Source organism: Taeniopygia guttata, chromosome 1, assembly GCF_048771995.1.
Source record: "Taeniopygia guttata chromosome 1, bTaeGut7.mat, whole genome shotgun sequence".
Taxonomy (NCBI): domain Eukaryota; kingdom Metazoa; phylum Chordata; class Aves; order Passeriformes; family Estrildidae; genus Taeniopygia; species Taeniopygia guttata.
Window position 1 is genome coordinate 3006326 of NC_133024.1, and position 26868 is coordinate 3033193.

At 39.3% G+C, this 26868-nt stretch overlaps 3 protein-coding genes across 8 annotated transcripts in view; 1 reads left to right on the top strand and 2 right to left on the bottom strand.

Moving 5' to 3' along the window:
- Window positions 1-594: 594 nt before the first annotated feature.
- IFT57 (intraflagellar transport 57) lies at window positions 595-14793 on the bottom strand. Its single transcript, XM_002192525.6, has 11 exons — window positions 14095-14793; window positions 12440-12602; window positions 10791-10909; window positions 9808-9898; window positions 7814-7882; window positions 7102-7224; window positions 4974-5045; window positions 4260-4391; window positions 3294-3356; window positions 1583-1649; window positions 595-1037 (listed from the first exon to the last, which is right to left on the bottom strand). The coding sequence occupies exons 1-11, from the start codon at window positions 14712-14714 to the stop codon at window positions 859-861; spliced, it is 1698 nt and encodes a 565-aa protein (XP_002192561.5). The 5' UTR covers window positions 14715-14793; the 3' UTR covers window positions 595-858.
- Window positions 14287-26565, top strand: HHLA2 (HHLA2 member of B7 family). Of its 5 annotated transcripts, none has more exons than XM_072936910.1 (7): window positions 14287-14339; window positions 15350-15435; window positions 16166-16259; window positions 17311-17631; window positions 18081-18341; window positions 20177-20467; window positions 22468-23585. In XM_072936910.1, the coding sequence occupies exons 3-7, from the start codon at window positions 16196-16198 to the stop codon at window positions 22647-22649; spliced, it is 1119 nt and encodes a 372-aa protein (XP_072793011.1). In that variant the 5' UTR covers window positions 14287-14339; window positions 15350-15435; window positions 16166-16195; the 3' UTR covers window positions 22650-23585. The 5 variants fall into 5 exon arrangements, with proteins under 5 accessions (XP_072793011.1, XP_072792878.1, XP_072793068.1 ...); XM_072936777.1 differs by having other exon boundaries at window positions 14305-14443; window positions 15352-15435; XM_072936967.1 differs by having other exon boundaries at window positions 14319-14458; window positions 15352-15435; window positions 23443-26565.
- Window positions 25858-26868, bottom strand: part of MYH15 (myosin heavy chain 15) — a 45411-nt gene continuing 44400 nt past the window's right edge. For both annotated transcript variants that reach the window (XM_072936658.1, XM_030285998.4), the window contains exon 43: window positions 25858-25988. In XM_072936658.1, the coding sequence (XP_072792759.1) occupies window positions 25971-25988 (18 nt within the window). In that variant the 3' untranslated portion in view covers window positions 25858-25970. The remainder of the gene's footprint in view (window positions 25989-26868) is intronic.

Consider the following 26868-nt stretch of genomic DNA (forward strand, 5'->3'; position numbering starts at 1 on the left):
CCCTACCTACACATTTACTAAGACAAAGCAAGCTCCCTGTTGCCATTACATTCCCAACCCCTTCCTCCTACATTTTTCTTCTTGTTCTATATTATTCAACTAGATTTGGCAACATTTTTGCTTCACAGAAATCAAAAGTGGGTGTTCTGACACAAGAACAGAAAACAAGAATAATCCAAATTATGTCCACAGAGCTCTTCAAAAGCAGCATTTGACCCAATGCTAATATAAAGTGATTCTGAAAAAGTGATGGCACATGGAAAAAAATTAGATAGCCAAGAGTGATTTCCAAACAACACTTTTCACCTTCTTTGATCACATATAGATTTTTATATTGTTGCTGATGTTAGAGGAGTCTTGCAGCTGATACCAGTTTTGACCCAGCCTGTTAGAAGGGGTAATGCTGCATTATTTCAGTATCATCAATTAAATACCTTAAAATGTACGTAACCGGCAATGAGAGACATTTTACCTTCCTTGCATGTCCTTTGCAAGCAATTTCCTTTCAGTGCTGCAGAGTATCAAGATTACAGGCTGTCAGCATCATTCTACAGACTTTCACACTACACAACATTCTCCAAAGAAATAGAGATATTTTCACTAACCAGAATTTATTAGTACATTTGGAAGAGATATGCAGTAAATCTTTACAGCACAAAACTAAACATGGCTCCCTCTTGAGTCTAAAGTGTGTACGTTACTTCTTAAAAAAGTGCATCTTTTAACAAGCATCTTGTTCAAAAGGAACAGGAAAAAAGAACATCCTCCTACCACGACATAAACAAAACCTCTGAAGTCACAAAAAAGCAAATGGTAGAAAACTGCATTTTGGGTAAACCAAGTCAAGTCCAACCAATTTTAATAGGCACCTACTGTGGCTTCTGGAATCACTGTTGCATGCATATCTCTAGTCATATTGGATTTCTCCTTCAGCTTTGACTGGAGTAATGTGTGCTCCATCACACCAATCTGTATATCCATCTGAATGGTTTCTTGCCTCAATTTTGTTAAGGCCTGTTTAATCTTCACTAGAGGAGCTGTCCAAAAAAAAGATAAACAGTACAACTCTGTCAACCACCTAACACAAAAGCATTGTTTGCTGTAATTCACTCCTTAAAATGGAAGAGCTGAATGAACAAAAGGGTGTTCTACTCTAAAGACATGATTGTACTGATACATGATTTTTAATATGCAAAACACTTTAAAGACAGAAATAGACAATGACAATTTTGCTGTCTTCTTGACATTTGAGAGCTTCATAAAAATGTGCATCAACATTAAGACAGGTTTTTCAATGATGTGTTTTGCTCAGCTGAAAAGCCTTATCCCCACTGAGGTTTAAGAGAACTGACTTGAGGTTTGTTAGAGAACTTTCAGCAGGGTGTGAGAATCTTACCTTTGAAAAACTATTAAAATATTTTGTGTCTTACATTTTGTTTCTAATCCCTCCCTTCCCACTAATATGATGCTGCTGCATCATCTTGCTCCTTGTAATTGCTCTTATTCTTATTTTAATGAAATACATATCATGAAACTGTCACCAAGAAAAAGGGTGTGTTGTCTGAAGCAAAAATGTACTTACCACCATCAGTCATACTGCTTCCTTTCTCTTCTGTTTCCTGCTTTACTTTCTCTAATGCTTCTGTAATCTTAAAAAAGATTTTTTTTCTTAATTAAACCAGATGAATATAAAATTTAAAAAGTCTCTGCTGAATAACTGCTTTTATGTAAAAAATTAACTAATCCATCTTACTTGTTATATAAAGAGCAACGATTTTTCAAACATTAAGAAATTTTTAATTTAACTAAAATAATGTTGTAAAAAAATACAGAAAAAAAATAATCATTTGACCAAACACCATGGTGCTGCTGAAAATCTGTGCATCCCCAATAAAAACAGCAATCTAAGTATTTCAGTGTGATGCTGGATAGAAGAACAAAGGAACCAATATCCCTGCAGATCAAAATTCATCAAAAAACCATGCCCACTGCCCTTCTGGAAACATCAGGACTTCAGCATGTGACACTGGAAAGCTGAGAAACAGTGCTGCAGCAAAAGAGGGGCAGCACTCCACCCTGCTGGCACTGGCACAGGTACAGGTATGTAAAATCCATGTTTGAAGAACAAAAGTGCATTTCAGCAGTGTCTAGCAACCAGTCTCTCTTTGTAGACAACTGATAAAAGCAAATACATGATTCTAAAGTATAGCCAAGGTAATAATTCAGTATTCTTGTTGATAATGTGAAAATAGTCCTTCATTAGGGCTTCAATAAGCCTTTTCAGCAACAAAAAGGAATCATTGCTGCATTGTTACTGAATAGTGACATATTCACCATTAATTATCAATCAGCTCCCAAAGCACACACTGTAAATCTGAAGTCATCACAAAATACTTTTTCAAACTTACTTCCTTGAGAGTGAAATAGAAAGCAGCTCCAATTCTGCAGAATTCATACACTGAGAAATCCTTGCTAGAAAACTCACATTGAACTGTTGTATTACCTACTGCAGATGCACTTGGTATCACTGTAGGTCCCCTCCAACTCAACTGTTCTACAACATCTCAAACTTGTACAATTTCTAACACATTCTTTTTGTATGTCCTATTTTATGCAACTATTCCTGAGACTTCATTGTCTAATAAGTAAATCTGGTTTCTAAAACCCAAACAGAGCCATTTCAAAAATTTGGGAATTGGATAAAGAGTTGAAGTATCTGGAAATCAGGCTGTAATTCAAAATGAAATGCCATGAAACACTCAACATGGTGAGGCAGTTAGGAGACAGGAGATGTTTATTTCAAATTTTCAGAGCACCAATATAAAGGAAAAAAGAAAATCTACAAAAAAACCAACAAAAAAAACCAAACCAAATCAAAACAAAAAAACCAGATTTAGGTAATCAGATAATAGGATGTAAGGAAAAAAAATTACTATTTAGTCAAATATTGCTTTTAAGTGCCTGGAAGATAAAAATTTCAAACTGTTAATTTTAACTAAAAATAAAGAGTTAAGCTTTTCTTCTTCCAAAGAATTTATGGGCATGATTTATTAATCCCACATAATTCTAGGATACAGGTCATAAAATACAGAACATTTACCTTCATTTACAAACTGAGCTCACATTTCTTGAGTTAAAAATCAATGGCAGCCTGGATTTAAAATTTAAATCACCTCCCCCAAACAAAGAATAATCTTTAACATGAGAACAAATCAGAGAGAACTAGCTTCATTAAACTGCAACCACTAAATGCCAACTCTCTGAAGACTGTTTTAAAGTAAGATGTGTTTTACCTCGGAAAGCACTCTAATCCTTTCAGTTACTCCTCCACTTCCCTCCTGGTACTTCTCTTTAGCCTGGAAAAAAACATGTCTTAGCTGTAATGACAGAGTTGAAGAGATGTATGCAGATAGCTCAGAGAAAATTTCAATACTTGCTCTCATGTGTTTCAATTCCAGAAACTCTCCCACAGAGCCCCAGTGAGGTTTATAAATGAGGACAGGCTTGAAAGAGCCCCTGCAATGACTATCATTCAAAAATGTAAAGCAGTAAATAGTCCAAATACACACTTGGTAAGAACTATGCTTTCTAATCATTTACATGGGGAAATAAGCATGAAGAAAATCTGCTATAATGCAGAAAGCATTGAATAGTGAAATCCAGAATAATACTTCATCAACAGTAAATCACTATCTCGAAGATACCTTAACAACACAGCAAACAGAAGGTGCAAAGGTCAAATTCTTTTAGCATTACTGTCAGCATGGCCACAACCAGGAGGGCTTGCCAAAGGGCAGACTATAATGCTTCCCAGACAGGGGATCAAAAAGCTTCTCAGACAGCTCTCTATTGGCATAAAAACTAAATGAAGCAAAGAAGTAATCAGAGTGCTTTGTGTACTTTAGCATCAGTACTCAATCTAAGGGATGAATGTTGGACTCAGACTGTAGTTTTTCCACTCCTGACAGATGTGTGAACTTCACAGGGAAAGCAGAACTAGCAATTTACTAGCTGCTCAAGACTGGCAACAGCTATACAAAATACTCAGGCAAAACCATCTATTTTCCCCTGCAGAACAGTTGAATAAAAATTGCTACTTTAGCTTAGGAAGAATATAATTTGACAGCCAATCAACATTTCCCCTGCTTTATATCCAACAGCAGAATTCATAGATAGCTCACTCCATCTCATCTTTGCCTCTACCCTCACTTAACAGCAAGTTAATACTGGAGAAGGCAACAACAAAAGATCAGCAGTACCTCACTCAGCAAGGCTTGTGCTGAACGGTATTCTTGAACCAAGTGCTCCAACTGATTGTTGATGTACTTTTCCCTGCTATTGATCTTTTCCAGTGTTCTGCTGATTTCATTATGGAGTTTGTCAAGGTAACCCTAGAAAATCACATTTTGTGGGTTGACAGTATGCAGACAGTATGCAAAGAGTATTAAAATGATGCTGTAGTTAAGAAAGGCTATGGAAGCCTATAGACAGAGAAACATAGTACAGAAATACTGTGTTTAGCCAACAAAAACTTATTCCCAATGTGTTCTGGTTTGCCCACCTCCAAAACATGTATTTCAGTCTTTACTGCTTCATCACTCTCCCCTCCTCAATTAATTACAAATGTCAATGTCAGTAAGTTGCTCTAGCAACAGCATTTCAGGGGTTTTAACAGCACCTTCAGATGGTACTATTCTATTTTGTCCTCTGTAGTCAGGATGCACTTACAGTAATGCATTCATTACTAGACCCTGATAGCCCTGTTAATCCTCACCCATTTCCCAGAAGATATTTTGCCACGAGCACTGTCCTTAATGATCATTGTCATATCTTTCCATTTTTAATTTTACAGCAATAGCACAAATAAATTGAAGAAAAAAAAAAGATCCATTTAGTTCTTAATGCATATCAAATAGAAGAGAAAATAAAAATGCTGACAGATTAGTAAAATATTCTGTACATACAAGACATACCCTAGTTTCTTTCAAAGAAGAATCAATTCCATCCTTATGCTGATGCATTTGATCTACATGAATCCTCCAATCCTAAAAAAGACATCACAAATGAAAACACAGGTAAGTACAACTTTTATCCTTCTCTGGTTACTAAACAATGGTGGGTATGCAAAGCAGGGTCAATTCTCTTTATACTATTGCCATGTATCATCCTGCCACTGCCATGTTCATAGCCAGCGGCACTGGCTCAATGTGACACAATTTATAAACCTCCTAAATGTCACATGTGACACTCAGATCCATAAACAAACACTGACATCCTCACTGACACCATAGTAGCTATGCTTTTTAGAGTCTGATCTTCATGGAACTAGATCTGCTAGAAACCACTCTGGGCACAAATACTAAAAATATTGATTGTAGCTGCACTAGTTCAGCTTATTCTTAGACAAAATGACTGTTGATGCCCAACACCTTCCAATTCTGGACTATCTGTTCTTTCCTTTCTATTTCAGTCCTTACTGTTACCAGGAGAAGAATGGAAAGAAAAAGAGGCAGAAATACCAAAACTTGGTTTTGGTAATGGGATACAGTTAGAAGGGGGAAAATTATTTCCAGCTTCAAGATCATAGGAAACATACATGGACTCAGGGGTGGGGGCTGAGAAAAGGTGCTGTGAATTGGCCCTGCACACCAGGTAATGAGTCACAAGAAAAAATATGCTTACATTGTGTTTCACATTTGCAGGAGACTCATGATCTCTTGTTGGTCTGGTGACAATTGCTCACAATTTGTCAAACTTTGGAGTTTAAATAAAAACAAAAGGCACACAACCCACCCCCACCTCTGTCCAGGACTTTACAGTAAGTTCTAATTTCCAGTGCCATTGATTAAACCATTAATACTCTCCTGGCACCATGTTTACATGCACAGCTTAGGAAACAGAATATGTTTTCTGTCACAATGGAAAAAGGCCAAACACTTCTCTCCAATTATTTCTGAAGGAAGCTAGAAGAATCATCCTCTTTTTATGTTCATTCCTTAAGGCAAAGAGATGGTGCATTAAACTGGAAGCTAGTAAACCTCAGATCCTACAGTGGCTTTAATTTTTCATCTATGTCTTTATTAAGTTTTAATTCCTCACTGTGAGACTCAAGCATCATGTTCTCTGCAACAGATGGGCTTGCTGAGTATCACAGCAGAGTGGTTCAAGCCAGGCAATTCTTTACACAGAAAAATGCAGGATGCTGTAAGACAGTCAAGCAGCTCAGCAGACAGTTGAAGGTTTCCCCTATTTTTGGCAAGATAATTATCCTTCATTGTATTCATGTACATGTATTGTATTGCTGTATCAGTGGTGCAGATTGCTCCCACATCCCAACAACCTGGGTCACTGCAAATGAACAATTTCAATACTGCACTGACCTGTGTGTGCTACACAAGCTCCTGGAAAGAATGCTTATGGCAATGCCAGGAGCAGGCCCAAGGTTTGGAATGCCAAAGGTGCCTTCTAAGCTGCTGATTCTAGACTTCTTAAAATAGACTACTGAGAGAAATACACAGTTCTAAGACATGATTAATTTCATCCTGAGACAGTCAGCAGGATATGGTGAGCAAAAGCAGTTGAAAAAATGCTCACTTATTTTCACTAAACATAAGGAGAGTTCAGGATGACTAGACCAGGGTACAGACCTACTTGATTGTCATGTAAAGTTCATCAAGAGGAATTCCATACAATCAGCCTTTCATGTGGTTGAAAAATGGAAGAGTTGAAAGGTAAGATCATCAGCTGTCCTCCAAGAAGATGTTTTAACAGTTGTTAAACTGAGGATATAATTTTTTTAGAAGTGTGAATACATTGGAAATGTCAAGAGGACTGAAAAAAATCCTCACTGAATAAATATATAGAAATAAGGTGCCTTGTAAGCAGCAGAAAAAAAATATAATGTTGAATAAACACCTTACTGAAAATTACTGCTTCTAGGGTCAAAGTAACTGACAAAGGTTCAGATAAGGTAGCACTGGAGAATGCATTATTCACAGGCTTTTGCATGACAAAAGACAACTGCAAACAGAAAGCAAACAGCATCGACTGAAATCACATTTTAATCACTACATGTACACAGGCAAATCCATTCTTCCATACCTTATTGTCAGTCCTGACTGTGACTTTCAGCTGTGGAAGCACACGTTCCACTTCCAGATTCCACTCTGCTGCATCTGTTGTGGACTGTAAAATCTCTTCCTGCTTTGCAGTGTTATTCATATTCTGTGTAAAAATCACAAAGTTTATACACAAAATATCACTGTTATGCACAGTGAGAACTGTTAGAAATCACTATAATGGTTTGCAGTGTTAATATTAGAAAAATATTTATATCCAGAATGATCTAGACTACAGATTAAACAGATTTCTTTAATGGCTTTCTTTGACTTCATAAAGATTTGGATTTAAAGTAAGTATATCTTCTCATCATACTTAAAACTGAAGACTATTAAATGTATATATTAAGAAATTATATTACATTTCAGAAATGGTGTATGCATGTGGGATTAAAATATATTCATGAAACTAATACCATGTTTCTCTAGAAGTCTCTGCAAAAATAATTCTTGCAAATGTTCCCAGCAGCCCTTCAGCAGTATCAGTTTAGAAACTGGCTGCACATTGTTCTTTCAAATTAATATGTAATATTAATATGTATTACATATTAATATGTAATATTGGCTTCATTTCAGATGGGTTTTTTTTCCAAGTCAATACTATACAAGGATTTTTAGACTTAAATCCAACAGACACAAATTGCTGCTACAGATGCAAAAATCTCTCATGAGAGGACTAATGGGTAACAACTTACTGATCTGTACGTTTGTGCCTTTAAAACATTCAGGTCAATATAATCTTCTTCATTGTCTGACTCTTCGTCCTTAAGAGAAGTTTCAAAGCAAGACATCAGTAAGTATTGCACAATCTGGCTGCATAATTTTATTTTGCAGGAGAACAAACCAAGGAGTATTAAGTTCCATATTTCTGAACAAAACAAGACATGGAGAATTTATGATATGGAGCTTATGAAGAGACATAATACATGGGACAAGCTGAAGGATCAAAGCTACCCTGCCTTTCCTTCAGATTGCCACGGTATTACAAAAATAAACCAACTAACCAACAAAACCCAAAGCCTAAATTTAAAGCTTCTGACATCAAATGGCCCATTATCAATAGTTGTATGGTAGTTGTATTTTTTTATGTATTTCTTAAAGCTCTACCTTAAAAATAAAGCCCCATCAAAACAAAAACCAAACCACAACCACACCTCAACACAGTTTTCAAGATGTTGTTTGCACTACATATTTGGAGTTACAGTATGATGCCACATCTTAAGTGTGCACACCTGAAATTGAGGCAATTGATTTTTTCTTGCCCATGAGAACACACGCTGTGTTCATGTGCCCTATAAATCTGTTACAGTCTCAAAATTCCCTATTTCTGTACCTGTGATCAGCTGAGAGCCCATCACCCATAAATAACAATGTTTTTTCTGTGCATTAACCTTCACTTATCTATACTGTATTTCATCTGCCATTTTATCACCCAGAACTTCACCCTTATACATCTTGTCCCGTTCTTGACTGTCTTTTCCACCAAAGTAAAATTTTATCATCCACCTCCTTTCTACACAAATCACAAAAACTGCAATAACACAGGTCTTAGGGTAAAATTCTTCAAGACTCAGTGAAAACCTTGATGCTTATTTATCTTTCCTCTACTTTACCCAATTTTTAACTAACAGGGACCATGATTTTCTTCTGGCGTGTCTAACCCTGAGTTCCCTGAATACTTGCAAGAAGTTAAGACTAGATTTAGACTATCTTTTGCTAAACAGACAATACTTATTTGTGCAGCATTTAAAAGAACATACCACCAGAACAAGAAGGCTGGTTATCAAAACTGAGAACCAAACTGTGCAGATTTCCTTGCACACCCAGCCTCACTGCCTACTGCTGGCCACCTAATACAGGCTTATCCCTGATTTACAGGACTAGGCTGTCTCTGTCAGCCTCATCATTTTTATTCAAAAGAAGCAAAACCAAAGAACAATCAATGAAACTCATTATTAACATTTAATTGCTGGAAATACTGCTAAATTCAATTATGGATACAGCTAATATCAATATACAGGCAGCTACAATGGACTGGGCAAGAAAAAATTACATTGGCATGTAATTAATCCCTGTAGAATCACTAGGGGCTCTAAAAAGTGAGTATCCCTTTGGTATGAACTGCCTGGTAATGTAATACCTAGTAAAGGAATAACACCTCAGTGGTCTTATTAACACATGTACATTCCACAGAGCTAAAAGAACACATTAGTTATGAAAATCATGGCCTAGGACAATACCTGAGAACAAACCCAGAGGTACTTTGAAGGATTTAAACTGTGTTTTAGTTAACTGTTTCATCCCCACTTCCCAGTTTAAGCAGCTTAGACCTTAACAAGATACAGAAAAGACCAGACAGCTGTTTTCCTATTTTAAACCTTTAGTTTAACATCAAGAGTAGATTTATCCGTAGAAAAGAAACTATTCTGAATCTCTGTGTCTTTAATGCACAGTTAGATCCCACTGCACATAAGAACATACACTCTGTCTTGAAGAGTTTATCTTATCTGAAAAGCAACAAAAAACCCTGCAGAGAATCTGATGATGCAGGAATAGAGCTGCAGGAAAAAAATTTGCACAGCTAATTGAAAAGACTTCTTAAACAAAGCCAAACAGAATGAACATTGAATAAAAATTTCCTCATAGATGACCAATAGTAATAGAATCAAAACCAATCAAATAAACCTACTGCAACATCCTCTTCCAATTTACTAAGTGTTAATTCTGCATCATCTTCTGTTATTTCTTCTTCTTCTGGTTCTTCTGTTGGGTATGCTGGCCTGAAATTAATGCGAAGAACAGCAGAACTTTTAAACACAATAAATTGTAAATACCTCTGCAAACATGTTTTGTTTTGAGAAAAATGGATGATACGGAATATACCTAGATAGTGATTAGTGTTTCACAACTTAAATAAATATATACTCTGCCTTGAAAGTCTTGTTCATCTTGGACTGTCTGAAAAGTAAAGGCAGTACAATACATTCACACTACAAAGTCACCTAGGAAGTAAATTTTGGGGTTTTTCTTTATTGGTCTAAGCTCTTAAAATTCAAGTGCATGTCATCACAGGCTTATTTGCAGCCTACAGTGGAATTAGTGTACTAAAGAGAAATAACAGTAAAATATTTCCAAGGTAGAAATTACTTTGCTGTATCTATTTCAAAACCCATTTGAGGAAAAGAATGAAATAAAGAACACTTTTAAAGACATTTTCATATACTTGAGATTATCTGTCATCTAATTTGTGCTAAGATTTCCTTCAGATTAAATAAAATCAGTCTACTTGTAACATGATCATACTGTGCATAACTCCAGGAATTTACTACTGATTGATAGAACCTAAAAGCACATGACATGTTTCAACTCAAATATAGATTAACAAGGAGTTATGTGTAGGGAAATAACAACAACAAAAAAAGGTCACCAGTTAAACATTAATTAGCTATATCTATAATGGTCAAACTCAGACTTGCTGGCAACAGACCAGCTGTGTGAAACTGCATTAGGAATTAATTGGTCACCCCGCTTCAAGCCTAGTTGAATTTTCCATCTCATGAAATGTCAAGTAAAATGTTTTTAGTCATTCCCATGATTTATTTTACCACTACAACTTACATCTGTTTGCTGGAAAACAACACATAAGGGATGATGCTTATAAGTGTACTGTACCTTTTCCAGCTAAACCCAGTGTTTTTCAAGGCTTCTTCAGCTAAACAATCAAGAACATAGCACACTTGCTCTCCGCAGCCTGTCTTTAGTTTTGAGGGAGGAAAATCCACAGGCCTTCCCTAAAATAAAGAGACAGGCTGTTTACAAATGGCCTAACAATCCAAATTTCCTCAAAGGGAGGTAAGTTTTGTACACTAAAGAAGCCAAGGAACAGATGCAGTGTAGAAATATTTAAGCACATGGTAAGAGCATACTCCCAGGTAGCAGGAAAGGCAGAAGCCACAAGAGATCTGGATGGTCAAGCACACGAGTGACAAGACAAGAACAGCTACAGAGAAACTCAAGTATTGAGACTTAACTACCAGCTTTTCAACAGCGTCCTGCATGCTCCAGATGTTACTTATAAAATATTTTAATTTATTGCTGTCATGCAGAATAAACATAGTCGTTTGATATAGTTTAACTCCTTCAGAGAAGTGTCCTTCATTCACAGCTGCACAAGAATATAATCTTCCATAAGATCATACTTCTTGTCAGTTGATATAGTCTCCTGACCTTTGGAGTTTGGCTTTTTTCCTTCCTTTTTTAATTAAAAAAAAAAAATCTCAGTAGTTTCTGGCTGTTTGTATTCATTTTACTCTTCAACAAAACAAAACAAAACAAAACAAAACCCAAAAAAACCCAAAAAAGAAGACACAAACACTATTCTAAACCACTTCCTACACTACAAAGACACTACAAATTAAGTCATTCACTTTGGCCGGAGCAGGATATCACAAGCTGTGTAGCCCTTCCAGATAAAATCTCTGAAAATTATGCTACTATAAATGAGCAACATATGTGGCACTACAAAAGGTAAGCCTGGTTTAATCCATCTTACAGACTGCAGAACAAAACTAACTGGAATCATTTATAAGACCATTTTTGTAGTGCTAAAAAAATTAGCAAGTGGTTAATGAGACAGAGTGAAAATTTAACAAAATAGAAATCTATTTAGATTTAAGTGAAATGTGCCGCTTTAAACTTGCTACCATAAGTGAAATATGCTATTTAGTCTAGTAACTACAACACTAGGAAAGTTATCCTAGCTAAAGAAAAAAAAATACAAATTTCCACACTAAAAAAGTAAGAGATAAAAAAGACTCCTCAGACCTTGAAACAAAGCAAAGTAACCCAGGAGTTCTTTCTATACTTTCTGACAAAAACTAAGTACAAGTATAACTAACTAAAAATATAACATAAAATCAACAGAATAAATATGCATAGAGCTATTCTAAAATTCTATGCATATAAAAATTACTAAAAGTAATTTTAAAAAAATCAAGAGTTCTCAAAAGTACACTTGTAATACCCTTTAAAAAGAAATCCCTGCTGCGCAATAAGTCCCAGTGTACGTCCAGCACTATAAACATACCGCTCCCTACAAATCTTTATTAAAATTATAAGGTTTTAATTTTTCATCCACATTTCAGTACAGCCTATGCAAAGTTCCAATTAACTAAGTAACACAGCACAAACTTACAGCTAGGAAAATCTGTCCAGTCCTTGGGACCAGACCCAGCAGGAGAACAGTGTGTGACTGCTGTTGTTTCTGAAGGGAATGCAGGCACTTGGGACATTGTGTGACACAGGACACGTGTGACACTCACAAAGGAGCGCAGCTCTGAGAGCACGTTGGAGATGACGGCGTTGGGGTCGTCGTACTCCTGCGGCTGCTCGAAGGGACGCCCCGCTTTGCTGATCAGCCACGCAGCGAGCGTGCAGAACATGAAGAACTGCTCGCCGGGGTTGGTGGGCAGCGCAAAGTAGTGCCTGTTTAAAAGGGAAACAAGTGGTACATCTTGTGAGTTTCTGCAGCTTACAACATTACAGGTAAGCACAGACTATAAACCAGTTTCCTTACCCGTTTTCCTCAACTAAATTCAGGATGCCCAGTTTCACACATAACTACAGCAGACCAAGTTTTCTACATCTTTCTACACTACAGCTTGCTTATTTCCACCTATAACTAAGTTATTAGTCAACACCAGACCTGGCTGCCAAGTTCCCCAAATCACCTCTCTTTCACACTTTCCTCAAGAAATGCAGGAGGATGGTATTCCTGCATCTGCAAATTCAGCTCAGATGAGGAGCGTGTTTTGAAGTGATCATTCCGCCTGTCCTTACCTACTGTGCTTTGGGTTGCTTTGGAGAGCAGTGAAAACTGGATCTGACTTGGATCACACCAAATTCAAATATGTGGTCCTAACAAGAAATCAATCCATAAAACCAGACCACCCCCCCAAAGTATAAATTCCATGCACGCTGGACACTGGGAACTTCTGGAAATGCTTCTCTTTACCAACACAGCTACTCACTAAGGCACACAATGGTCTGCTGTCCTGCTCCAAACATTCCAATGGCTCAACAGCAGGCTAGAACTAATTTACAGCCACTGTGCTCACACTTGAGCCTCCTTCCCAAAAAGGAAGTAATTTGGATCCCCTTACCAAACTGTTGCTTGTAAGAAGCTTAATTCTGTGACAGCCTGCAATGGAGCCTGGCTAAGAGTGACAAATGGGTTTAAAAGTTATTTGGGCAGGTGGATATTTGGAGCACATTGGTCCTGTTTCCCAGGCTTCCTGTCTCCACCATAATTTAAAAGAAAGACATAAAAAACATTACATATGAAACAAATATATACTGGATATGAAACCCCAGCCTTACCAAAAGCGGGTCCAAGACCCTCTTTGTAAAGGGTTAAAAAATACACATATCCCATGAATAGCTATCCTGAATTCAAGATATTTAGGGTTATTTTGAACTGCTTGGAATTTAGGCAGAGCTATTTTCTGCGGAATAGGTAGAATTTAGGTAGAATTACTTTTTGCACAGGTCCCCTGGCACGCAGATACCCAGTACCTGCCGGGGGCAGGGAAGGTCAAGGGACTATTATTATTATTATTATTATTATTATTATTATCTCAACCTTTCGGTTCCAGCTCACACGGGAAGCTTTGCAACTGGCTGCTTGTCCCTTGAGGTGATTTGGACCAATTCACCGGACTTGTCCAAGGTGGACAGGTATAGGTATAGGGACTTGTCCAATTCACCGGACTTGTCCGAGGTGGACAGGTATAGGTATAGGGCCACCTATACTTAACCCGGAAAAGGAACATATATAATTTATGTGTGTTCGAAAAGCAGGCATCCTGCCATGGAAGCCCTGCCCTCCTTCGCGAGGCTCTGAGGGCCCGGAGCGAGCCCGTCCCGCCGCCCCCCGCCCGCGCCCTCAGGCCGAGGAGGAGGCGCGGGCCAGCAGCACCTGGATAGAGGCCGCATGTTATGGGGCCGCAGCGCCTCCTCCTCGTAGCTCAGCAGTTTCAGCTTGTCCAGCAGGTCCTCCATGAGCACGAACATGTGAAAAGCCGCGCCGGGGCCGCGCTCCGCCGCCACCTCCTCGCTCCGCTCGCCGCGCCGGCCCGGAGCGCTCTCCTCCGCCATGTTCAGCCGTAACCACAGCGACAGGGCGGGCTCGCACGGCGTGAGGGCGGCGCTGCGCCCCGAGCGAGTTTTGTGCCTTTTCGCTGGTCGATCCTTAGATTTTTCTCTCTTCTGGAAGAGAAGTGTCGGGACGCCTCGCTGCGGGCAGCGGCGGTGGCTGACGGGCTGAGGTGCGGTGCGGTGCGGTGCGGTGAGTCTCGGCAGCCGAAAGCCGCAGCTTTGCCCGCGGTGCCGGCTGGAAGCGCCTGGGGCGGGCTGCGGAAGGCAGCAGGGAAAAAGGGAAAGCGGGAAAGCTCCGTCTCCCTGGAATGTGCTTGGCACTGGTGAAGCATCTCGAGTGCTGTGGCCATCTCTGGGCACCTCACTCACTACCAGACAGATTTCGGGGCGCTGGAGCGTGTCCAGAGAAGGGCAGCGGGGCTGGCCAAGTGCAGTGCCCATGAGCGGCCGCTCAGGAAAGACCTTGCCAGTCTTGACAGCCTCCTAAAAATGAAGTTTTAGCCAGGTGCGGGTTGGTCTTTTCTCCCACTTAGCTAGTAACAGCACAATAGGACATAGACTTAAGTTGCGACAGGGTTTAGATTGAATATTGGGAGGAATTTCCCATTGAAGGGGTTTTCAAGCATTGCAATGAGCTGCCCAGGTACATCAGCATTCCTGAGTGTTCAAACGACTGGACGTGTCACTTAATGCCATGATCTAGTTGAGAAGTTCATCAGTCAGAGGTAGGACTCGGTGAACTCAGAAGTATTTTCCAACTCTTGCATTCACAGAGTCATTTTGCAGCCAAAGTCTTTGAGGGGGCACACCCCTTCTTGCCACTTCTTCCTGCATTTCGTTTGGGGTTTTTTGTAAGCCCTCTTCCCGAAAAAACTTGAGTCATTTTATTCTGCTGGAAGCCAGAGGCCACACAGGCCTTCTCATGTCGAGTGAATGAGTCACTGTTAAAGCACTGTTAGAAAATAATTACCTAACCCTGCAGGAAGCCCTAGGCACCTACCTCTTATTTCAGGTGACCAGCTTTAAAAGAGTGTCATGATTACTTTTACCTTACTTTCTCTTTCTCCTGGGCCCGCAGAGATCTGCCCTCGCTCCCCGTGCCACGTTCCTGCACTCTGCCCTGGACGAGAATTGCCGCTGTCGCTGCCTGCCCAAGACTGCTGTAAGCTCACTTACTGCTCACTCCTTTCCTCTCTTACAGCTTGCAGGAACTTCGGGTTTGCCAGGCAAAAGAAATGGTTAAGAGAAAAAGTTTTTAAAAGTATGTTAGTTACTTGAACCCTGAGCCATACGCGTGGGGCGGTCAGAGTGCAGCTGGAGAGAGGTAAAGATCAACAGGGAGAGAGATTGTGGAAACTTTCTTCCATTCCCTAGACTTCCATGCATGTTTTTGAAAGTGTAAAAAGTGTGAAAAGTGCTCTATATCTGCAGTATTTGCAAATGCAGTCAAATTTCCTGCCCCAGAAAGTTAAATGTTGCAGTAATCAGAAAAAGATTTTAAAACGTGAAGAAAATCAGGTTTGACAAGGGACATCTTATATCCTTTTGCAAATTTTACTTGACAGGTTTTCCTTGGTGTCCTGTTCAGAAATGAGGAAGCTTAATATTCCCTAGCCCTGTAACAACACTGAGAGTAAAAACTTTATATTTATTAAAGTTAAAGCATCAATCTGCAAGGGGCTACAAGATAATGAGTGGGCCTTCACTATTATGTAATGCATAGAATCACACAATGAATGACTTTAAAGTCAAAAATCTGGACCAAGTCTGTTGCAAAAAAAAACATGGTAAAAGGGCTATAATTGTTAGCAAGCTGTAGAAAGGAAATTACATATGGACATGTCTTTTATCTGCATTTAAAGAGGTTTTCTCCCCTGCTTTTATTTTGCCAGTTTGACCTGAATCTACAAACCAATGAAGAAATGAAAGGACAGAACATACCAACTGTCATTATCTGTTTATGTCACGTCAGTGCTACACTTTGGGGTAGGTTTTAGCTGAAAAATAATAAATAAAACAGCTGTTATTAATTTTTATTAAGGAGAGTTAGTGAATTCATGCACTGCTTTTTAATGGTAAAGAATCAATTTTGTGTAATGTAGAACACTTCTGAAGCTAAAGACTGTTTATCAGGTGGCTGCATGGATGGATATGGCCACTGAGCCCCCCAGACCTGCCAATGTTTCTGCCCCACGGCTCAGCAGGCACTGCTTTTCAGTTCAGACTGAAAATGGTTTGCAGCAAATTGGCTGACCTAGCATTGAGAAGACTAAGGAAAAGTCCTTTGGGTTGTTCAGATGAGCCAGAGACTGCGTCAGAATGTCTGAGAAGGCAATGCCCTTGGGCACTGACTACCAGCCTAACAGGTTGCAGTCGGTTTTTTAAAGGATTAATTTTAAATTGCTCTAGTATGCCAGCAAGGCCTAAGTTAAATATTGACAGAAATGAGATGCTGCCACTTGTATCAATTTGTGGAATGCACACCTTAATTATCTCAAGGGGCTGGGACAGAACTTCCTGATGCTGTCTGTGGTGGCAAAGCTGTTTCAAGAAGTTCTGTCCTTCCCATCAATTGCAGCACCATGTCTTTTTTCCCTGTGATGGTACAACTGCTTGGCACTGTGTGAGGGTGATTGGTAACATGGGGCATTGCAGCATGGCACTGTGAATGTTTGAACACGTAGAAAGATGCAGCTCAAAAGGCTTTTAAAGTCTAAGGTAGAAAAGATGGGGTTTGAGATGTGGAAACACATTTGAAGCTCAGGTGGTAAGTTGGCAGGGTGCTGATGTGAATATGTAGGTGCTTACTTGGGATTTCTATGTAAACTGATTAGAAGTTCAAAGAGCAGAGCTCTGTGTTATAATCCTGATTAAACTGAAGGGACATCCTTTCTGTCTTGAAAGACTCATGTGACAGAAAAGTCATGAAAGAGACTTTGGCACACCTACAAGAGCGTTTTTTTGTCAGGGATAAAGAGGTGCAGAAATATACTTGTAGATTGGATTAAATTTACTCATTTGTACTTACCGGCTTTAGGTTTTACAGAACAGGAAGAAGTAACAGGGCTGTTTTCCAAGGATTGCATCCTCCCTTGTCGTTTCCCACCTGGGCACGATGAAGTAATTCACTGGAAAAAAGAGAACAAATATGTGCACAGTTACTACCAGCACAAGGATCAGCTGCAAGGACAGGATCCACATTACAGACTCAGAACACACCTTTTCCCCGAGAACATCCCAAGTGGAAATGCCTCCTTGAAACTTAGTAACCTGACCATGGCTGACGAGGGCCCTTACACCTGCTACGTGGGAACAGTGCAAGATCAAACAGAGGTGCTAGTGCTGCTACACATAAAAGGTCAGTGAGGCATCAAAAACCCTTGGATCACACTACTGCAAATGGGATAGCACCAGCAGATCTCCTTGTGTTGTTTCTCCCATGGAATCAAAATCCTCCAACCCAGCAGAGCACCTTTTGGGCCTGCTGGTGTTATGCAGCAGTTTTTTAGCTCTGGTGAGATATTGCAACATGAATTGGAAAATTTCAGTGCAGCACTTGTTTTTATAACCTACTGCACCCTGATTTCTAAGGGGTAATTATGTGGCACACATAATGTGGCTTCTCAGAACAGTACAAATCTTGGCCATGTAAGTAGCTGTGCTTTCTTCTGAAATCAAGCACAGATGAAGTTTTATTCTTGGCTGTATTCATTCTCCCCAATGGTATTTCAAAAGAGTAACCACTTCAAGTTAAAAACTATTTTGTAAGTAGTAGGATTTATTTTTAATATTTTGTTTTATCTACAGCTCCTTCTTCTTATGCACTGGAATACCAAAAGACAAACACAGAAAGGAGACTGAAGTGCTATGCTTTTCTCACTTATGTAGCACCAACTATATCTTGGGTACAGGGCAATATATCCATCCAAGAGACAGATCGGGAGGAAACTAGGAATGGAGTTCTCTATTCTCTTAGAAGTGACAAGGACATTATAAACATGACAGATACTTACTACTGTCATATTCGTTTGGATCACGAAGTGTGGGCTGCTGAATGGAAGATGCAAGGTAGGAATGAAATCTCTCTCAGCATTGTTGCTGAATTTCACAGCTGGCTTCAGAGTCAAACTAAAGACAGTTTTTCTGCAGTGGGGCAACATGGATATGGGACAGTGCAAAAGAATATACCTTTCTCTCTGAAATGCATTTGTTAGGATTACAAGGCAGCATTGCAAGTTACTTCCGAAAAGTAGGAATGAGAAGGGCTAGCTCACCCTTCTGTAAGTTACCTTGACTCTTAACATCTTTTCTATATTAGTTTCACATTTTAAGAGGTTCCTAATAAACAAACTGTATCCTCTTTCAATTAAAGAACTCTGCCCATTGGACAAATACATGGAAACCTTAGACAATATGTGTGTTCTGTGAAGGAGATGAAAGTTTGCCTGCTGCTCTAGCTGCACATGAATTTTACTCTGTCCATTTCCCATCTTTTGCCAGACTTTTATTGGTACTGTTTGATCATTTCATTGTACTTCTCTTCACATGCATGCTTAAGTACCAATCTGCTGGGGTGCATGGGAATGGAGAGCAGCAAACAGTTTGCATTTTAGGAAACAGCAGCTCATTTTGTTAGTTAAGGAAAGGCAGGACTATGAAAGACTGCTTTGTCTTCCTCCTGAATTTCATTGGAAATTCGGTTTGAGTAAATAACTGGTGGTTTTCAACCTCTCCTGTTTCTTAGGGAAATATTTTTAATTGAAAGAAGAGTAATGCAAGAGCAGTTCTCTTGTGAAGTTTGCTTCCATCACCCTGATTACCCCCTAAAGTGTATGTAGACACTCAGTTCCTAACCCACTGCATAAACTCAAGAGTTCAGCTTTTAATTTACATGGAATAGCTTACAATATGGAAGGTTTCCAGTATGGCATCATAGTAGCTACCAAGTGCACTGTAAGTGTCTGATTTTTATCTCTGCCTGATCCACAAGAGAAAAAAGTACATATCATTACACATGTACTTGCATTTCCCTGCATTCATCTAACCCCTCAGTAGAATATTTTGAAAACAAACTGCTTTCCTTTTGTTTCTATAATAGCAGTGTGTGGTGCAATTTTGGTTTTTTGTCTTCATGATTTTCAGTCCCACACCTTTGTTCATTGAACCCCCCTTCCTCACAGAAATTGAGTGTAGTTATACCATGTCAAAATAATCTATTATCTTCCTCTCCAGCTGCCTGCCAGCCACCACTGCTGTCAAATCCCTGCTGTCAAATCCATAGTTGTGCTATCATGTTAATTTGTCTTGTATTAGTATTTTATATATTAGGTGTTCATTCCACTTACCTGCCTTCTCCTTCTCTTTGCTGTTTTTTAAAGCTATTTATTAATTGTTAAATGTTCAACATAGAGAAGTAAAGTCCTTAAGTTTGCCGTAACTGAAAGTTATTTCTAACTACGTACAATCTTTTTATTCTTTTAGTTTAATTATGTTGTGTTTTATCGTTTTGCTTCAGATGTTCAGGTATCTGATCCGTTCCATTTTCTCTCTGCTCCCGGCATGTGGAATTTCCTGCTCTTTTACATAGTAACATAGAGTAGACTAAATAACTTCTATTAATGAGCCCCTCAATTAGAGGAAAAATAGCCAATTTTTTTAAAAAGGATATTCATAAATGTTGCAAATATCAATTAGATTTTTTAGTGTAAGATGCATGTGTTTTTAAAATCTTCAGATGCTTCTAGAAACATACTGTGATATTTGAATGCAATACCAAAGTAGCGAAATATGTTTTTGTATTTGTTCACGGTAGTATCAAACCTAAGAAAAAAAATCACAAAATGTCTAGATAACCTTCACAGTATTTTCCAAAAAAAGTGCTGAGAGCTCTTTATCTGTTTCAGACCACGTGCCTAAGGTGGAAGGAGAGAGCACCGTAATTCCTTGTGAACACAACAATGACGCTGCAAGCACTGATAGTTTCAGTGTTGTCTGGACATTTCACAGAAATGCAGTCACCTCAGTCCTGGCCTCCTTCAATGGCACGTCTCACTCTCACCATCCTCGAGCCCAGGTTAACGAAAGTGACTTCTCACTGAGGCTGGATCATCTTACTGCAGGCGACAGTGGAGAATATCTCTGTAATATCTCAACACCTCTCTACACAAAACTTGCTGTGACAGCTTTGCACGTCGGTAAGTTGCTGCTCCTTTCACTTCAGAGGATGAGGACCAGTTAGGACAATGCACAGCCAAAGAGTCAATCAGAAACCTCAAAACAATTACTACATAAAAAGAATCAATGCTACAAGAAAGAGTAAAAAACTAGTAATGGAAACAGCTCTGGAGTTCAGAATATACTCCTTGAGGGGGGACATTGTCTCCACTGGAAGATGCTTTTCAGTGTGAATGTCTTCAACCTTCATTACATGAATGGGTGAGAATGTAGTTGGAACAGCAGTGATGGCTGTTTGCCAGCTCTCAGTGCACTGATGCAACATGTGCTTACTTTTGTGTAATTTGATGTGATTGGTACCATTGGGCGAAAGACAGACATATTTTATTTTTGTTGGCTCAAGGGAAAAAAAAAGTTACCAAAGATGTGTTTATTTAAAGACTAGAAGCTTATTTTTTTCAGTCAGCAGCTTATTGTGGCAAAGGTTACCAAATCTGTCTGCCTTCAGTTGCCACCAACTGCTCTCATAGCTGAGGACACAGCAGGGCTCTCAGAATTCTGACAGCAAACATAGCTGTAAATATAGCAGAGAGATGATGGGAAGCCCAAAGCTTGTGGTATAAGTTGGCTGCAGAAGAAAGCTGATTGAGAACACACAGTTGTTATTTTCAAAGCTTTAATTCTACACAGCAGGCCTTTTTTAGGCCTGGGGATATATATGTTTAAATGCCTGTGTTTTTATGAGCTATAGTAAATTCCCAGCTGTGAAATCTTACTTACAGTTATTTCATTGTCAGTAGCACATAAAACAGTAGCACACAGACATTTCACACAATTACATACAATCACTGAAAAGAATGAGAACTAATAAAAGACACCTATTCTAAACAAAGAAGAGAAATTGAAGCAAGCCAGCAAGACATGAAAAAGAGAGACAACATAACAGATAAGGGGGTAGAATAAGTGATAATAACTACAGATGAGCACCTTTGTGGCTTTCAGCACAGCCTGAAAGCAGATAAGTGGCTGGAGACAGTAGGGAATGGGCTAGACTGTGTTGGCATCCATAGCACAGCAGCTTCTGAGCCATCAGAAGAGTTTCCAAGGGGTGCTGAAAAGAAGGCTTTTGAGGGGAAAAAAGAGATTTACAATCACCTCCTGTGTAAGGAAGGGTTGTAGCTTAAAGCTGCTCTTCTAAAGGAATTTACACGATATAAACATAGGTCTGCATGTGGTTACAGAGTCAAGCTAAAGGCAATGACTAGATTAAATGCTCTGTTTTAGCAGTTCTTATTCTTTAGCTGTTTTTCAGACATCCATAGGAAGTTTCCAGAGGAATGTAGAATTTTTCAAATTCTTTGAACAAGGCACAGCAGGGAAAAAAGGACAACCTGAGACAGAAGAGCCATACAGTTCTTCTGAGAGTTTGGTGCTGTGCAGAGGTTTCTTCTAGGTGGGCTTTGATCTCCTGTGGAATCCATGGTTATCACTCATCTCAGGATTTCTTGTGCCCACCTGGATTGTATGGTTGCACTATGAAGCTGGGCAACGTTTCAGATTAAAGTTGCAAAGATTTTGCAGCAGGAGTAATGAAATTTATGATCCAGTCTGGATAACATTTACGGAGCTGCTCTACTGTAAATCAGCAGTGCTGTTAATGGCACTGAGCACCATACCTGGAGACAGTGTTTAGCACACTGGGCAGTTGATTGGTTTTAAATGGGACTTGTATTAAGAAGTTGTTAAATCCTATCCCATGAGCACACATAGAATTTGCTATCAGCACAATTAAGTGAAAAAATCTGCTTTCAGCTATTCACACTTAAGTCAGTAAAGTATCACTTCAAAGTCTTACAGTATGAGCCAAGTAACTTGAACATTGTTGTCCTTGTCTCAGTTTCCTTTTAATGTTTCTTTTTCCCTAAATCATACCTTTTAGATTATATATAAGAAAAAAATCATAGCTTTGATATATTTATTGAACAATAAGCACTTCTTTTTTCTACTTGTATTTTTAAAGAAAATTCAGGTAACGCTGGGAAAATTGTGGTTGTTGCATTGGCAATAGCAGTGGCAATAGCAGTGCTAATAGCATGCTGTCTCAAGGTATGTACATCATTAGAGTACTTATTTTTTAAGATACTGTTACACCAAGCCCCTCAAGATTTGAAGAAGGGTCTGAGCCAAACTTTGGAACTTTAAAAAAATTGGTAATAAGTACCCATGGCTAGACAGTTATGACTAAACAACTGCATTGTTCGCATTGTTTGCTAAGCTGATCTTCTGTTTTAAGAAAAAGGGAAGAGAATCCTAATGTGAACAGGCTGTCTGGACAAGGGGCACCAGGAGTAAAGTCAAAAGAACTGAGCAATAAGTGGGGAAAGGTAATTCTGGCACTGGGAGATTGAAACCCATTGACCACCTCCTCAAAATGGACCCCCAACTCAAATTGAAAGGAAATACCTAAATCCAGACCTTGAATGTTTGGAGATTTTTGTCACAGTCTGAATTTGGTAAGCTTCAGGAGAGATTTTATGGGTACCATGAGGTACAGCAAAAATACATGAGAAAGAAAACTCTGAAATTATTATGCCTCAGTCTTTTTTTTCTCTGTACACAGAGATTCACTTGCATGCTGCTTATTAAACAGCTGTAACATGCTTTAGAGATGATAATATACTTTGAGATGCAGTTGTCTACACAATTTAAGCAAGATTAGGTTATCTTGGGACCTGTTGGGGTTGTCAAACATATTGTAATCAGAAGAAGTGGAACAGTTGACAGGTTAATTCAACTCTGGTTACATTGATGGAGGACTAGATGGAAAAACCAGGCATGTATCTGCACTGTTGTGTGGATGCTTATTTTACTCAGATAAAACTAAAATGCAAAATGCTGACTTACCTTCATGGTGATTGTGTCTTGTTCTTGTTCCCCTGCTAGGGGATTAATTGTACACATCAGTTGTTCTTATAAATATTTTTATTTTCTCTAGAAGAGAAAGAAGAGAGGAATCATATGAACACCTTGACATACAGGAAGAAAGTAGCTCTCTGCACACAGATACTACTGACATTGGTGATGAAAACAACCAAGAGTTCCTCCACCTTCCCCTTTGAGTTACAGTAAGAGCCACATGCAAATGTGATTTTCTGAGCAACAGTAATGGACAAATGGGGAGGAAGAAAGTCAATGGACACTCATATGTGAAAAGTCGTGGAGCATCTCACCCCCCACATGAGCTTACCTGTTGCTTTTTAACTGGTGAGTTAAACCAGACAGAGCTGTCTTGTAGGGAGTTATTTTGGCACCATGGGATTCTCATATGGAAAGATAAACTGGAATTCTGACTGACAGGCTCCTGCCTTTACAAACTGTATAAGCTGTGTCAAACTTTCACAATGCAGAAGTCTTCCACACATTTTCCTGGAAACTGGAGTTTCTCCTCACAGCAGGGACGCCTGCTTTGCACTTAGTCCTCTGGTGGCTGAGTATTTCTTTTGCTAGTTTTAATATAGGTACCTTGTTATCATGTACTGTTTTATGTAATCTCCTGGTAGTTCTTTTGTTTTATACTGTCAGAATTAGCTCAGGTTAAGATCTTTCATGTATTACCTCCTGGCTGTTCAACAAATACCTCATTTTATAAATAGATCTGATATGCCATCCTTGGAACTTGCAGGCCAGAGTGATTTCTTAAATTTAAGCTGTTGTCAAAAATCTGAGGCTAAGGCAGGGCTTGTGTGAAGCTCCCACTCGCCCTGTGACAAGTCAGCATGCAAAATTGGATTTCCTAAAGGGACAAGGACGTTTCCAGAGAAGAAATCCCTATATTTTAAGGTATTTTTTTTTCCAGGGCGAAGGAAAAAGAGCTTAGTGGTTTTCATTTCATTTATTATTTTATTTTACAATAAAGACCATGTCTGCTGTCAACAGCAGTGAGTCTGAGCCCAGCAGAGCGCGCTGGGCTGGCAGTGATGGGGGAGCAGAGGAGTGTCAGAGTGGGAACAGCTGTGGGAACACAACAGTGGCAGAGTGAGGTGTGAGAAGCTGAATGCTGCCAAGCACAGCCCCTCACAGCGGTCTGGAAAATGGGCTGTGTGACATGGACCATCCAGCTTTTGGGGGTTTATCCATCATTGTCCTCCATAGGCTCAGGGATAGGAGCCTCCCCCACCATCCTGCTTTTGTCTTGGGGGCCACATGGTGTGTAGGAATGGTCTTAGTCTGGAAAAACACATGGAGCTGGCAGCACTGGGATGGCTACCATCTTGTCCTTGTCCCAGGGGATCACATGGACATGACCTACAGGGAGTGTTCACCATCTTGTCTTTGTCCCAGCAGCCACGTGGAACTAAGCTGAGGTGGTGAACACCTTTTTGTGGGTAAAGCATCTCTTCTTGTATACTTTTGTTATTAACTTGTTGCTTTTTGCTGTCAGTAAATTATCTCAACCCACAGTCTCTGCTTTTGTCTCTCTCTTACCAGAAAGAGGTGGGGGGAAGGGGAGTGGCTTATTTGGAGTTTAATTTTCTGGGTGGTGTTAAACCACCATGGATCAGTTCCCTGTTTAAAGGCAAGAAAGATTGAAGAGAATTTGTTATTTCTGAGCCACAGGGAGGTGTCCCTTGGCACCATCTCCTGTGCCTATCCTGCAGCTGGCAAAGAGAAGTCCCTTGACTGGTGGTAGTGGAAGCTTGTAAATGGATTATTTATATGGAAATCTTTACTTTCTCTTTTCCAAAACTCAGGGTCCTACAGGCAGGACAAATGGAACCTGGGTTATCCCAGCTTTAAGGGCTGTCCCTTCCACAGGTTTAATCTGTGCTGCTGTTGTGTTTTTGCAATAGCCATGAGGGGGCATGACCAGAACCCTAATGTTATTTGATACTACCCCACTTCACTGGGGAGAGGGACTGTCTGTGTGGTAAAAGGGTTCCTTCAGGGAGGGGCCCAGGGTGAGCATTTCTCCATCTGCATCACCCTCTCTTTTGTATACTTTTTTTAAAATTAATATTGTTGCTGTTACCATTAATTTTCTTATTTCATTGCTGTTTCCAGGAAATTGTTCTTAGCCTGTGGTTTTTCACCTTTTGTGCTTTCAACTCCCAACTCCATTCTGGGAGTGGGAAGGGAAGGGAGAGCACGAGAATGGCAGTGTTGTTTGAGAGAGTGAAAGGAAAAGTACTGTTCATAAACCAGGATAGCTGCTTTAACAATCTGCATATAAAATATGTGAGGCTGTGCAGCATGACTGCATTTGCCCTTAGTTTTGATTTTGTTCAGAGATCTGCCAATTAGGATTTGTTCCAACATAATGAAGTCGGCTGTTGGCAAGATGTAATCTTCTATTGATCCCTAAGGCTTGGCAAAATAAAAAGTAAATAAATGAAATACGCTATACAGTCTGTTTAGATTTTCACTTGATGTTTATTTCTGTAAGTGCTTATTTTTTTCTGCATCTGCTTTCAGTTGTGCCTGATTATGTCAAGTATTTTCTCATATTTGTCAGCTTGGACTTTTTTATTCCTCTTCATGAACCTGAAAAGCAATTGAGATAGTATGCAACTGTTAAAAACAGAAATGCCAAGAGGTTTTAGTGTGAGTTCACAAGAAAGTGACAAAAGCTGCACTAATGCTTCTGTTCCCTGGTATTTGGTATTCTGTTTCCTGGTATTATACCAGTTTGTGTCTGATACAGACTAGCAGCAGTCTAGCCAACATTTACATCTTATTCCAGCTAACAATGCAGATATCCTGTCCTTGTTGTAGATTATATAGATCCTTGTGATGGCAGAGAACTTCCACAACCCTTTTTTAATAGATGGTGGTGCTCTGAATGACACACACTCCCCACCTGAATGTACTTCTGGCAGCTCCTGCATTTGCTGCCACAAGCAGCAAATGTTCCACCGAGCTCATATTTTGGCAGAGCAACACTCTGCTCCACTGCCAGAGCTGCAATTGGTGCTGGCAAACAGCATCTGACTAGTAAAAACAGGCATGCACTTTTCTGTGACTTCTGCATGTTTGAAGCACTAAGATGGTACCTGTAAGGTACAGGAAATAAACAGCAACTTTAACAGTATTTAAAGAAATAAATTATTCTCATGGTGTACCTGTTTCAGTGTTTGTTTGATGCCATGGCTTTGTGAATCTTTAAATCAATCTATATTAATTTTGATTTTTTTTTTATTTTTAGGGATAGAATAATTTAGAAAAATCTGTGGAAATTTTTTATCCTTAAAGGCTGCAAATCCTTTGAGGTTCCATTACAGTACTGCTTCCATTGTACATAAATGTGTGATAAACCAGATATTCAGGTAGCTTTAATGTATCTTTGCTCTGGTGGAGCAGCAGTAATGTATATCAGTCACAGGTGATTTCATTAGGTGGAGCAGCAGTAATTTATATCAGTCAT

Bases quoted from the DNA above. Each gene is read 5' to 3' on its own strand.
- IFT57 (XM_002192525.6), bottom strand. From the start codon at position 14,714: ATGGGCACTGCACTTGGCCAGCCCCGCTGCCCTTCTCTGGACACGCTC. The intron at 7,225-7,813 runs GTAAGTTGTTAC...ATTTTTACACAG, and splicing joins AGGCACAAACGTACAGATCA to AATATGAATAACACTGCAAA. The intron at 1,650-3,293 runs GTAAAACACATC...ATCTTTTTTAAG, and splicing joins GGATTAGAGTGCTTTCCGAG to ATTACAGAAGCATTAGAGAA.
- HHLA2 (XM_072936910.1), top strand. From the start codon at position 16,196: ATGAAAGGACAGAACATACCAACTGTCATTATCTGTTTATGTCACGTC. The intron at 16,260-17,310 runs GTAGGTTTTAGC...TACCGGCTTTAG, and splicing joins CGTCAGTGCTACACTTTGGG to GTTTTACAGAACAGGAAGAA. The intron at 18,342-20,176 runs GTAGGAATGAAA...TATCTGTTTCAG, and splicing joins TGCTGAATGGAAGATGCAAG to ACCACGTGCCTAAGGTGGAA.